General features: G+C 44.1%; 1 protein-coding gene across 1 annotated transcript in view; it reads left to right on the top strand.

Moving 5' to 3' along the window:
- Nucleotides 1–14,682, top strand: part of LOC120044797 (A disintegrin and metalloproteinase with thrombospondin motifs 6-like) — an 89,441-nt gene that overhangs the window by 61,646 nt on the left and 13,113 nt on the right. Inside the window, exons 11-14 of the mRNA XM_038989470.1 lie at nt 71–194; nt 3,243–3,323; nt 10,159–10,322; nt 11,501–11,639. Of these exons, the coding sequence (XP_038845398.1) occupies nt 71–194; nt 3,243–3,323; nt 10,159–10,322; nt 11,501–11,639 (508 nt within the window). The remainder of the gene's footprint in view (nt 1–70; nt 195–3,242; nt 3,324–10,158; nt 10,323–11,500; nt 11,640–14,682) is intronic.

Genomic DNA, 14,682 nt, shown 5'->3' with positions numbered 1-14,682 from the left:
CAGTATTATTATGGTATACTGTAAGTTGTACTTGATGTAATATAACATGGTACCATGTCTCCTCTCTCAGCACGTAGGCTGTGACAACATCCTGAGCTCAGACGCCAAGGAGGACCGCTGTCGGGTGTGTGGAGGGGACGGCAGCACCTGTGAGGCCACAGAGGGACTGTTCAATGACTCTCTGCCCAGAGGAGGTAAGCCCCAGGCTGGGGACAGAACCTGATAGGGCTCCTTACTTCAGGTGTGCAAATGTTTAAGTTCCATACAAAGAAAAAGGCAGTGTATTGTGTAAAGAAGAGAAGCGTAGAGAAGAGAAGAGAAGAAGAGTTTATAGTGTACAGAAGACAGGAGTAGAGAAGAGAAGAAGAGTTTATAGTGTACAGAAGACAGGAGTAGAGAAGAGAAGAAGAGTTTATAGTGTACAGAAGACAGGAGTAGAGAAGAGAAGAAGAGTTTATAGTGTACAGAAGACAGGAGTAGAGAAGAGAAGAAGAGTTTATAGTGTACAGAAGACAGGAGTAGAGAAGAGAAGAAGAGTTTATAGTGTACAGAAGACAGGAGTAGAGAAGAAGAGTTTATAGTGTAGAGAAGACAGGAGTAAAGAAGAAGCGTTTATAGTGTAGAGAAGACAGGAGTAGAGAAGAATAGTTTATAGTGTACAGAAGACAGGAGTAGAGAAGAGAAGAAGAGTGTATATTGTAGAGAAGACAGGAGTGTATAGAGAAGAGTAAATTATGTTTCTGAGAGTGTCCGCTACTCTGTGCGATCTGAAAGCTGCCAAACACTGCACATTTGTAATAACTTTCCGGGAGACACATCCCCATGCTGAAAAGCAAGGTGAAAACTATTTTTGGCAGAGCAGCCCTGTCCAAGGGCCAACAGAGCACTGTAGCCAAAACACTTAATTTTTCATGGAAATCTTTCCCCCCTTTGTTACCCAATGATAAAGCATATGTTTTTGGGAGTTGAGAAACATGTTGTCAAAACATAAATGGAAGAATAATATATTCACATTAACTACATCATCCAATGAAGAACTCAGAGTGGAGATATGGCTTCATCCTGGCACTGGGTCCTAGACTAGTTGAGATATGGCTTCATCCTGGCTCTGGCTCCAAGACTACTGGAGATATGGCTTCATCCTGGTTCCAGGTCCAAGACTAGTGGAGATATGGCTTTATTCTGGCTCTGGGTTCAAGACTACTGAAGATATGGCTTCCCGCTCTGCCCTCAGACAAACCATCAAACATGCAAAGCGTCAATACAGGACTAAGATTGAATCCTACTACACCGGCTTTGACGCACGTCGGATGTGGCAGGGCTTGTAAACTTTTACGGACTACAAAGGGAAACCCAGCCGCGAGCTGCATAGTGAAGCATGCCAACCAGATGAGCTAAATGCCTTTTATGCTCGCTTCGAGGCAAGCAACACTGAAGCATGCATGAGAGCACCAGCAGTTCCGGACAACTCCGTAGCCTACGTGAGCAAGACCTTTAAACAGGTCAACATTCACAAGGCCGCTGGGCTATCCGGATTACCAGGATGTGTACTCAGAGCATGCGCGGACCAACTGGCAAGTGTCTTCACTGACATCTTCAACCTCTTCCTGACCGAGTCTGTAATACCTACATGTTTCAAGCGGACCACCATAGTCCAAGAAAGTGAAGGTAACCTGCCTAAATGACTACCGCCCTGTAGCACTCATGTTGGTAGTCATGAAGTGCTTTGAAAGGCTGGTCATGGCTCACATCAACACCATCATCCCGGAAACCTTAGACCCACTCCAATTTGCATACCGCCCCAACAGATCCACAGATGACGCAATCTCAATCGATATCCACACAGCCCTTTCCCACCTGGACAAAAGGAACACCTATGTGAGAATGCTGTTCATTGACTACAGCTCAGCGTTCAACACCATAGTGCCCACGAATCTCATCACTAAGCTAAGGACCCTGGGACTAAACACCTCCCTCTGCAACTGGATCCTGGACTTTCTGACGGGCCACCCCCAGGTGGTAAGGGTAGGCAACAACACATCTGCGCGCTGATCCTCAACACAGGGGCCCCTCAGGGGTGCATGCTTAGTCCTCTCCTGTACTCCCTGTTCATCCACGACTGCGTGACCAAGCACGACTCCAACACCATCATTAAGTTTGCTGAAGACACAACGGTGGTAGGCCTGATCACCGATAATGATGAGACAGCCTATAAGGAGGAGGTCAGAGACCTGGCAGTGTGGTGCCAGGACAACAACCTCTCCCTCAATGTGAGCAAGACAAAGGAGCTGATCATGAACTACAGGAAGAGGAGGGCCGAACATTCCCCCATTCACATTGACGGGGCTGTAGTGGAGCGGGTCGAAAGGTGTCCACATCACCAACAAACTATCATGGTCCAAACACACCAAGACAGTCGTGAAGAGGGCACAACAACAGTCAGGAGACTGAAAAGACTTGGCATGGGTCCCCAGATCCTTAAAAAGTTCTACAGCTGCACCATCGATAGCATACTGACTGGTTGCATCCCCGCCTGGTATGGCAACTGCTCGGCATCCGACCGTAATGCGCTACAGAGGGTAGTGCGTATGGCCCAGTACATCACTGGGATCAACCTTCCTGCCATCCATGACCTCTATACTAGGCGGTGTCAGAGGAAGGCTCAAAAAATTGTCAAAGACTCCAGTCACCCAAGTCATAGACTGTTTTCTCTGCTTCCGGTATGGCAAGCAGTACCGGAGCGCCAAGTCTAGGTCCATAAGGCTCCTTAACAGCTTCTACCCCCAAGTCATAAGACTGCTGAACAACTAATCAAAAGGCCACCTGGACTATTTACATTGACCCACCACCGCCCTTTGTTTTTACACTGCTGCTACTCGCTGTTTATTTTCTATGCATAGTCACTTTACCCCTACCTACATGTACAAATGACCTTGACTAACCGTACCCGCACATTGATTCTGTACCGGTACCCCCTGTATATAGCCTTGTTATTGTTATTTTATTGTGTTACTTTTTATTTTATTTTTACTTTAGTTTATATAGTAAATATTTTCTTAAATACATTTTTTGAACTGCATTGTTGCTTAAGGGCTCATAAGTAAGCATTTCACAGTAAAGTCTACACCTGTTGTATTCAGCGCATGTGACAAATACAATTGATTTGATTTGATTTTAGATACACAAAAACACTTTTTCCTTCTATGCTGTGTCTGTAATGGTTTTGTCCCCTTCTCTTCCAGGCTACATGGAGGCTGTTCAGATACCAAGGGGGTCAGTCCACATAGAAATCAAAGAAATTGCCATGTCCAAAAACTACATCGGTAAGGGATCTCTTTCATACACTATAAAATGAAACCAACAAGAAAAGTGACCATCGTCATTATAAGAAATGACACATTATTTTGATGACCCTTTATTTCTTATCATTCTATCCCTCTGTGAATGTTAAGAGTCATTATGGCCTGTTCTTAACTCCACACAACGTTTGAACAGTAATGGAAAGCAGTGTGAAATCAACCTGTATAACATTAGCAGTTTGGTTCTGTTCTTTGTTTAAAGATCCAGTCTTCCTCATCCCTTACACCTTGCCCAAACCGGCTGCGCGCGTGCGCCATCGTGCGCTATCGTGCATAAATGTATTTTGCCCCCCAACACCAAACGCGATCACGACACGCAGGTTAAAATATCAAAACAAACTCTGAACCAATTACATTAATTTGGGGACAGGTCGAAAAGCATTAAACATGTATGGTAATTTAGCTAGTTAGCTTGCACTTGCTAGCTAACGTTAATTTGTCCTATTTAGCTAGCTTGCTGTTGCTAGCTAATTTGTCCTGGGATATAAACATTGAGTTGTTATTTTACCTGAAATGCACAAGGATCTCTACTCCGACAATTAATCCACACATAAAATGGCCAACCGAATCGTTTCTAGTCATCTCTCCTCCTTCCAGGCTTTTTCATCGTTTAAATTATATGGTGATCGCATCTAAACTTTCATTGTATTACCACGACTACCGGCAAAACAGTTTGTCTTTCTATCACCCACGTGGGTATAACCAATGAGGAGATGGCACGTGGGTACCTGCTTCTATAAACCAATGAGGAGATGGGAGAGGCAGGACTTGCAGCGCGATCTGCGTCAGAAATAGGAACGACATCTATTTTAGCCCTTGGTGTCGCAGACGCTCGTTGGCGCGCGCAAGCAGTGTGGGTGCAATAATTGAATAACATGGATTTCGAAATTTATTTTGAGACGCTCGCACACGCGACGTGTCCGGTCTGGTCAGCATGTTAGTGCTGTCTCAGTCTAGAGCAGAGCAGACGATGCCATGAAGTAGTTTTAACTCACACTAAATGATTAGCTTCAACATTATTAAAACTATTCAGTGCATGTCCAGTGGTAGTCTTGGCGTTAGTCGCGCCATCTTAGTTCCAGACTAAACAGAAAAACAATCAAACAAGGGGATTTAAAATAGTGTTGTTGTCTGATCTGACATTAACTAGAGACAGAGCCGTGTGACAGAGTGGTGAAGTTTACTGCTGAGGGTGTTGATGGAGGACTGAAGTCAGGCTTTGAAACGTCAGGCGTCATTTGAGTTACAGACATGTGGTGACAGCCCTGTGGTGACAGCTCTGTGGTGACAGCCCTGTTGTGACAGCCCTATGGTTACAGCCCTGCAGTGACAGCTCTGTGGTGATAGCTCTGCGGTGACAGCTCTGTGGTGACAGCCCTATGGTGACAGCCCTGCAGTGACAGCTCTGCGGTGACAGCTCTGTGGTGACAGCCCTGTGGTTACAGCCCTGTGGTGACAGCTTTGCAGTGACAGCTCTGCGGTGACAGCCCTGTGGTGACAGCACTGTGGTGACAGCCATGTGGTGACATCTCAGTGGTGACAGCCATGTGGTGACATCTCAGTGGTGACAGCCATGTGGTGACAGCCATCTGGTGACATCTCTGTGGTGACAGCCATGTAGTGACAGCCATGTGGTGACATCTCTCATGGATTCAAGTGGATTCAATGATGTATGTAAAACATATAAACATATAAAAGTTGTTGTTCTATCCAAGTTTAACGATTGTCACTGTGTCCTATTGTGTAGACTGCACTCTCTATTTCCCTTCCAAGTAATGTGTGAGAGCTGACCATTTTAGCAGTAAAGATGGACTGAGAGCTGACCATTTTAGCAGTAAAGATGGACTGAGAGCTGACCATTTTAGCAGTAAAGATGGACTGAGAGCTGACCATTTTAGCAGTAAAGATGGACTGAGAGCTGACCATTTTAGCAGTAAAGATGGACTGAGAGCTGACCATTTTAGCAGTAAAGATGGACTGAGAGCTGACCATTTTAGCAGTAAAGATGGACTGAGAGCTGACCGTTTTCGCAGTAAAGATGGACTGAGAGCTGACCGTTTTAGCAGTAAAGATGGACTGAGAGCTGACCGTTTTAGCAGTAAAGATGGACTGAGAGCTGACCGTTTTAGCAGTAAAGATGGACTGAGAGCTGAACATTATAGCAGTAAAGATGGACTGAGAGCTGACTGTTTTAGCAGTAAAGATGGACTGAGAGCTGACCGTTTTAGCAGTAAAGATGGACTGAGAGCTGAACATTATAGCAGTAAAGATGGACTGAGAGCTGAACATTATAGCAGTAAAGATGGACTGAGAGCTGAACATTATAGCAGTAAAGATGGACTGAGAGCTGACCGTTTTAGCAGTAAAGATGGACTGAGAGCTGAACATTATAGCAGTAAAGATGGACTGAGAGCTGAACATTATAGTAGTAAAGATGGACTGAGAGCTGAACATTATAGCAGTAAAGATGGACTGAGAGCTGACCGTTTTAGCAGTAAAGATGGACTGAGAGCTGAACATTATAGCAGTAAAGATGGACTGAGAGCTGAACATTATAGCAGTAAAGATGGACTGAGAGCTGACCATTTTAGCAGTAAAGATGGACTGAGAGCTGAACTTTATAGCAGTAAAGATGGACTGAGAGCTGAACATTTTAGCAGTAAAGATGGACTGAGAGCTGACCGTTTTAGCAGTAAAGATGGACTGAGAACTGACCGTTTTCGCAGTAAAGATGGACTGAGAGCTGACCGTTTTAGCAGTAAAGATGGACTGAGAGCTGACCGTTTTAGCAGTAAAGATGGACTGAGAGCTGACCGTTTTAGCAGTAAAGATGGACTGAGAGCTGAACATTATAGCAGTAAAGATGGACTGAGAGCTGACCGTTTTAGCAGTAAAGATGGACTGAGAGCTGACCGTTTTAGCAGTAAAGATGGACTGAGAGCTGAATATTTTAGCAGTAAAGATGGACTGAGAGCTGAACATTATAGCAGTAAAGATGGACTGAGAGCTGAACATTATAGCAGTAAAGATGGACTGAGAGTTGAACATTATAGCAGTAAAGATGGACTGAGAGCTGACCATTTTAGCAGTAAAGATGGACTGAGAGCTGAACTTTATAGCAGTAAAGATGGACTGAGAGCTGAACATTTTAGCAGTAAAGATGGACTGAGAGCTGACCGTTTTAGCAGTAAAGATGGACTGAGAACTGACCGTTTTCGCAGTAAAGATGGACTGAGAGCTGACCGTTTTAGCAGTAAAGATGGACTGAGAGCTGACCGTTTTAGCAGTAAAGATGGACTGAGAGCTGACCGTTTTAGCAGTAAAGATGGACTGAGAGCTGAACATTATAGCAGTAAAGATGGACTGAGAGCTGACCGTTTTAGCAGTAAAGATGGACTGAGAGCTGACCGTTTTAGCAGTAAAGATGGACTGAGAGCTGAATATTTTAGCAGTAAAGATGGACTGAGAGCTGAACATTATAGCAGTAAAGATGGACTGAGAGCTGAACATTATAGCAGTAAAGATGGACTGAGAGCTGACCGTTTTAGCAGTAAAGATGGACTGAGAGCTGAACATTATAGCAGTAAAGATGGACTGAGAGCTGACCATTTTAGCAGTAAAGATGGACTGAGAGCTGACCATTTTAGCAGTAAAGATGGACTGAGAGCTGACCATTTTAGCAGTAAAGATGGACTGAGAGCTGACCATTTTAGCAGTAAAGATGGACTGAGAGCTGACCATTTTAGCAGTAAAGATGGACTGAGAGCTGACCGTTTTCGCAGTAAAGATGGACTGAGAGCTGACCGTTTTAGCAGTAAAGATGGACTGAGAGCTGACCGTTTTAGCAGTAAAGATGGACTGAGAGCTGACCGTTTTAGCAGTAAAGATGGACTGAGAGCTGAACATTATAGCAGTAAAGATGGACTGAGAGCTGACTGTTTTAGCAGTAAAGATGGACTGAGAGCTGACCGTTTTAGCAGTAAAGATGGACTGAGAGCTGAAAATTATAGCAGTAAAGATGGACTGAGAGCTGAACATTATAGCAGTAAAGATGGACTGAGAGCTGAACATTATAGCAGTAAAGATGGACTGAGAGCTGACCGTTTTAGCAGTAAAGATGGACTGAGAGCTGAACATTATAGCAGTAAAGATGGACTGAGAGCTGAACATTATAGCAGTAAAGATGGACTGAGAGCTGAACATTATAGCAGTAAAGATGGACTGAGAGCTGACCGTTTTAGCAGTAAAGATGGACTGAGAGCTGAACATTATAGCAGTAAAGATGGACTGAGAGCTGAACATTATAGCAGTAAAGATGGACTGAGAGTTGAACATTATAGCAGTAAAGATGGACTGAGAGCTGACCATTTTAGCAGTAAAGATGGACTGAGAGCTGAACTTTATAGCAGTAAAGATGGACTGAGAGCTGAACATTTTAGCAGTAAAGATGGACTGAGAGCTGACCGTTTTAGCAGTAAAGATGGACTGAGAACTGACCGTTTTCGCAGTAAAGATGGACTGAGAGCTGACCGTTTTAGCAGTAAAGATGGACTGAGAGCTGACCGTTTTAGCAGTAAAGATGGACTGAGAGCTGACCGTTTTAGCAGTAAAGATGGACTGAGAGCTGAACATTATAGCAGTAAAGATGGACTGAGAACTGACCGTTTTAGCAGTAAAGATGGACTGAGAGCTGACCGTTTTAGCAGTAAAGATGGACTGAGAGCTGAATATTTTAGCAGTAAAGATGGACTGAGAGCTGAACATTATAGCAGTAAAGATGGACTGAGAGCTGAACATTATAGCAGTAAAGATGGACTGAGAGCTGACCGTTTTAGCAGTAAAGATGGACTGAGAGCTGAACATTATAGCAGTAAAGATGGACTGAGAGCTGAACATTTTAGCAGTAAAGATGGACTGAGAGCTGACCGTTTTAGCAGTAAAGATGGACTGAGAGCTGAACATTATAGCAGTAAAGATGGACTGAGAGCTGAACATTATAGCAGTAAAGATGGACTGAGAGCTGACCATTTTAGCAGTAAAGATGGACTGAGAGCTGAACTTTATAGCAGTAAAGATGGACTGAGAGCTGAACATTTTAGCAGTAAAGATGATGGACTGAGAGCTGACCGTTTTAGCAGTAAAGATGGACTGAGAGCTGACCGTTTTAGCAGTAAAGATGGACTGAGAGCTGACCGTTTTAGCAGTAAAGATGGACTGAGAGCTGAACATTATAGCAGTAAAGATGGACTGAGAGCTGAACATTTTAGCAGTAAAGATGGACTGAGAGCTGACCGTTTTAGCAGTAAAGATGGACTGAGAGCTGAACATTATAGCAGTAAAGATGGACTGAGAGCTGAACATTATAGCAGTAAAGATGGACTGAGAGCTGACCATTTTAGCAGTAAAGATGGACTGAGAGCTGAACTTTATAGCAGTAAAGATGGACTGAGAGCTGAACATTTTAGCAGTAAAGATGGACTGAGAGCTGACCGTTTTAGCAGTAAAGATGGACTGAGAGCTGACCGTTTTAGCAGTAAAGATGGACTGAGAGCTGACCGTTTTAGCAGTAAAGATGGACTGAGAGCTGACCGTTTTAGCAGTAAAGATGGACTGAGAGCTGAACATTTTAGCAGTAAAGATGGACTGAGAGCTGAACATTGTAGCAGTAAAGATGGACTGAGAGCTGACCGTTTTAGCAGTAAAGATGGACTGAGAGCTGACCATTTTAGCAGTAAAGATGGACTGAGAGCTGAACATTGTAGCAGTAAAGATGGACTGAGAGCTGACCGTTTTAGCAGTAAAGATGGACTGAGAGCTGACCGTTTTAGCAGTAAAGATGGACTGAGAGCTGACCGTTTTAGCAGTAAAGATGGACTGAGAGCTGAACATTATAGCAGTAAAGATGGACTGAGAGCTGAACATTTTAGCAGTAAAGATGGACTGAGAGCTGACCGTTTTAGCAGTAAAGATGGACTGAGAGCTGACCATTTTAGCAGTAAAGATGGACTGAGAGCTGACCATTTTAGCAGTAAAGACGGACTGAGAGCTGAACAGGAGGTAGAGAGAGAGAGAGGTAGAGAGAGAGAGAGAGAGAGAGAGAGAGAGAGAGAGAGAGAGAGAGAGAGAGAGAGAGAGAGAGAGAGGTAGAGAGAGAGAGAGGGAGAGAGTGAGAGAGGGAGAGAGGGAGAGAGAGAGAGAGAGAGAGAGAACACAGAGGGGTTGGATCGTTTCTCCCCATTCAACCCAGAGAAAGTGGATATTTTGAGATGTGTTGTGCTTGGAGACGACTCCATTGTTTTGACGACATGCAGGAATGGTATTCATGGGATTCTTCCAGGCTTTCACCTGAAGAGTGTGTGTGTGTGTGTGCTTTTTCCATTCCCCTCTGAAAGGTGAGAGAATGTGTGTGTGTGTGTGTGTGTGTGTGTGTGTGTGTGTGTGTGTGTGTGTGTGTGTGTGTGTGTGTGTGTGTGTGTGTGTGTGTGTGTGTGTGTGTGTGTGTGTGTGTGTGTGTGTGAAAGTTGCCAATGACATCAGGGAAGCTCCAGGATGAAGATGATGATGAATGATGGCGATGACATCACACCAAAACATTAACACAACCCGTTGTCTTGGCTACCGTTCCTGGGCAGTCTTTTGCTCAATACTCTTATCAGCATTTTAACAGGCTGCTTATATAGCTGTAGGGGGTTCAGTGAACTACGCTCAACCCTGCCAGGAGCTGAAGACTTGTCTTAGCTCCCCCAGCAAAAATCTTCTACCTGGGGCTTCTATCTGTTCTATCTGTACCCACCTGTAGCGCTGAAGTCGGAGGGAGACGACTACTACATCAACGGAGCGTGGACCATCGACTGGCCCAGAAAGTTTGATATCGCAGGGACGGCGTTTCACTACAAGAGACCCCTTGATGAACCCGAGTCAATAGAGGCCCTGGGAGCCACCACGGAAAACCTGGTCGTCATGGTAACCACGCTTTGCTGTTTTGTTGTGTGTCAGGTAAACAATGTGGGAGGGCTTTGCCTTTCTGGCACAGAAAGATGATCAAACTCAGAAGTGCTTTTTCAGGCATCTTTCAGCCTACCGGGTGTCTTTAGTCTATTTGGGAAGTTGGAGATGGGGGGTTTCCATGGAAAAGGGAATTTCACAAAGACAGCCTTCAGATGTTACCCACCCATAGAGAAACGGGCCATTGTTGTTTGTACTGTCTAGAGAGATTGTCAGTTTGAATTCACATAAAGCCCAACAGCTGCTCCTAGCAAACCTTAGCTGACCTCCAGACCAGTAAGACCATGGTGGTTTGGGGTTAACAGCTATATATATATATATACACACAGCAATATATATACAACAATGTGCAATGTGGTTATTGAAAAAGCAATTTCTGGCTAAATTCAAATGCACATGGGCATGAGTTTTGGTGAGGGTGTGTGTTTGAGTGTGCGAGCGTTTTCTGGCATGTGAGTATCTGAGTGTGTGCATGTGCATGATAGTGTGTGTGTATTGTGTGTTTGTGTGTGTGTGTGTGTGTGTGTGTGTGTGTGTGTGTGTGTGTTGTGTATGTTGTGTGTGTTACGTGTGTTGTGTGTGCTGTGTGTGGTGTGTGTTGTGTTTGCTGTGGTGTGTGTGTGTTGTGTGTGTTTCTCTAAGCCGTCCCACTCATTGGGACTCAGGACCACAGTGGCTTTTCCCTGGACATGAAATAGCAGACCCCACAGCTTCACTGGAATAGGGCTGGGGTTAACCCGGTTAGGGTTAGGAATAGACAGAGCTGTCCATCCCACCACAGGCCATTCCTTTGTGGCAACTGAAAGCTGTGCAGAATTCTGGTCCCTTTATGCATCACATACACTAACATAAACACAGTGCCGCCGCTGCCCATTGGATAAAATTTGAGTCTCTGCTTCAGTATAGCAGAGAAACAGCAAATTAACTCTTTAGTGGGGACATTTTCTGTGGATTAAGGTTTAGGTTTAGGTCAATTCCATTTGAGTTGTTTGATTTCAGTTTTTTCAAATTTTATTTAACCTTTATTTTGACAGGGAAGTCATGACATGAAGAATGCCCTTGAAATTATTTGATATGGAACTGAAACCAATGCTATAAATTCATGTAATCAAATAATGTCTTCGTCTCACCTCCAGGTTCTTCTCCAGGAACAGAACACGGGGATCCGTTATAAGTTCAACGTTCCCATCCAGAGGACAGGAAGTGGAGACAATGAGGTGGGCTTCTCCTGGAACCATCTGGCCTGGTCCGACTGTTCCGCCACCTGCGCTGGAGGTAGGCACTGCACCAACCACATGCCTCTAACATTAGGAACACCATGACTGACCAGGTGAATCCAGGTGAAAGCTACGATCCCTTAAGTGTTAAATCCACTTCAATCAGTGTAGATGAAGGGGAAGAGACAGGTTAAAGAATGATTTTTAAGCCTTGAGACAATATAGACATGGACTGTGTATGTGTGTCATTCAGACAAAATATGTAAGTGCCTTTGAACGGGGTATGGTAGTAGGTGCCAGGCGCAACATTTGAGTCAAGAACAGCAACGCTGCTGGGTTTTTCATGCTCAACAGTTTCCCGTGTGTATCAAGGTATGCTCTACCATCCAGCCAATTTGATACAACTATGGGAAGCATTGGAGTCAACATGGGCCAGCATCCCTGTGGAACGCTTTCGGCACCTTGTAGCGTCCATGCCCTGACTAATTGTGGCTGTTCTGAAGGCAAAAGGGGGGGGGGGGGGGGGCGGCAACTCAGTATTAGGAAGGTGTCTATCTATATAACACAAGACACTGTGATGATCTTCACCCTCCCCACTGACGCACCTCACATAGTCAATTGTCTATCAGATACAGAGGTACCATACTCTGGAATAATTATCTTTAGATTGCCAAAACCTCATCCCTCAATAACTTCAAGTGAAGACTGGGGGTCAACCTGATGAATCAAACGACCAATAATCCCCTCCATGTAGCCTAACTCTCACACTTACACACACATAATCAAATATGGTTTTTCTTGTATACTGAGCATATCATGTACAATTATACTGAATATGCTTTGTTTAACTAATTGAACAAACATATCAGCTCTTTTGGGCTTCCAACCTCACCTGCACACCGTTTTTACCAGTTATTTATCTGTACTGTTTTGTCTTTCACTTATTTTCTTTTGTGTGAATAAATAAAACCTAAAAGCTAAAAGCCAATGTTTGGTATACTCAGTGAATGTATCTGTCCTGGGTCCTGTTCAGTAGCCACCAAACAGGGTAAATCATTTTGAAACTGGGAGGTACTTGAGGTACTACTTCAGTAAAGAAGCGGATTTCTGCTTTCTGTTGCGAAACAGTTTGGCTACGCTCATGATTGTGCCTACTGAACACATCACTGGAAATATGGAGACTCTGGGGAGCATTAATTTAGGTGTCAGACGTCTATTGCTTATTAGTTAGAGCGTTGGGCCAGTAACCTAAAGGTTGCTGGATCGAATCCCTGAACTGACAAGGTAAAAATCAGTTGTTCTGCCCCTGAGCAAGGCAGTTAACCCACTGTTCCCCGGGCGCCGATGACGTGGATGTCGATTAAGGCAGGCCCTTGCACCGCTCTGATTCAGAGAAGACACATTTCAGTTGAAGACATTCAGTTGTACCACTGACTAGGTATCCCCCTTTCCCTATTAACAGTGCTGTTCTAGCTATCTGTTAATGTAATAGGGCGGCAGGTAGCATAGTGGTTAGAGCGTTGGGCCAGTAACCAAAAGGTGGTTCGAATACCTGAGCGGAGAAGATGAAAAATCTTGCGATGTGCCCGTGAGCAAGGCACTTACAGTTGAAGTCGGAAGTTTACATACACTTAGGTTGGTGTCATTAAAACTTGTTTTTAAACCACTCCACAAATTTCTTGTTAACAAACTATAGTTTTGGCAAGTCGGTTAGGACATCTACTTTGTGAATGACACAAGTAATTTTTCCAACAATTGTTTACAGACAGATTATTTCACTTATAATTCACTGTATCATAATTCCAGTGGGTTAGAAGTTTACATACACTAAGTTAACTGTGCCTTTAAAAAGCTTGGAAAATTCCAGAAAAGAATGTCATGGCTTTAGAAGCTTCTGATAGGCTAATTGACATCATTTGAGTGTACCTGTGGATGTATTTCAAGGCCTACCTTCAAACTCTGTGCCTCTTTGCTTGACATCATGGGAAAATCAAAAGTAATCAGCCAAGACCTCAGAAAAAAAATTGTAGACCTCCACAAGTCTGGTTCATCCTTGGGAGCAATTTCCAAACGCATGAAGGTACCACGTTCATCTGTACAAACAATAGTACGCAAGTATGAACATCATGGGACCATGTAGCCATCATACCGCTCAGGAAGGAGACGCGTTCTGTCTCCTAGAGATAAATGTACTTTGGTGGGAAAAGTGCAAATCAATCCCGGAACAACAGAAAAGGACCTTGTGAAGATGCTGGAGGAAACTGGTACAAAGTATCTATATCCATAGTAAAACAAGTCCTATATCAACATAACCTGAAAGGCCGCTCAGCAAGGAAGAAGCCACTGCTCCAAAAACGCCATAAAAAAGGCCGACTACGGTTTGCAACTGCACATGGGGACAAAGATCGTACTTTTTGGAGAAATGTCCTCTGGTCTGATGAAACAAAATTAGAACTGTTTGGCCATAATGACCATCGTTATGTTTGGAGGAAAAAGGGGGAGGCTTGCAAGCCGAAGAACACCATCCCAACCGTGAAGCACAGGGGTGGCAGCATCATGTTGTGGGGGTGCTTTGCTGCAGGAGGGACTGGTGCACTTCACAAAATAGATGGCATCATGAGGTTGGAAAATTATGTGGATATATTGAAACAATATCTCAAGACATCAGTCAGGAAGTTAAAGCTTGCTCGCAAATGGGTCTTCCAAATGAACAATGACCCCAAGCATACTTCCAAAGTTGTGGCAAAATGGCTTAAGGACAACAAAGTCAAGGTATTGGAGTGGCCATCACAAAGCCCTGACCTCAGTCCTATAGAACATTTGTGGGCAGAACTGAAAAAGCTTGTGCAAGCAAGGAGGCCTACAAACCTGACTCAGTTACACCAGCTCTGTCAGGAGGAATGGGCCAAAATTCACCCAACTTATTGTGGGAAGCTTGTGGAAGGCTACCCGAAATGTTTGACCCAAGTTAAACAATTTATAGGCAATGGTACCAAATACTAATTGAGTGTATGTAAACTTCTGACCCACTGGGAATGTGATGAAAGAAATAAAAGCTGAAATAAAAATTTCTCTCTACTATTATTCTGACATTTCACATT

The sequence above is a fragment of the Salvelinus namaycush genome, chromosome 3, assembly GCF_016432855.1.
Source record: "Salvelinus namaycush isolate Seneca chromosome 3, SaNama_1.0, whole genome shotgun sequence".
NCBI lineage: Eukaryota > Metazoa > Chordata > Actinopteri > Salmoniformes > Salmonidae > Salvelinus > Salvelinus namaycush.
This window is presented reverse-complemented; position numbering and strand designations above follow the sequence as displayed.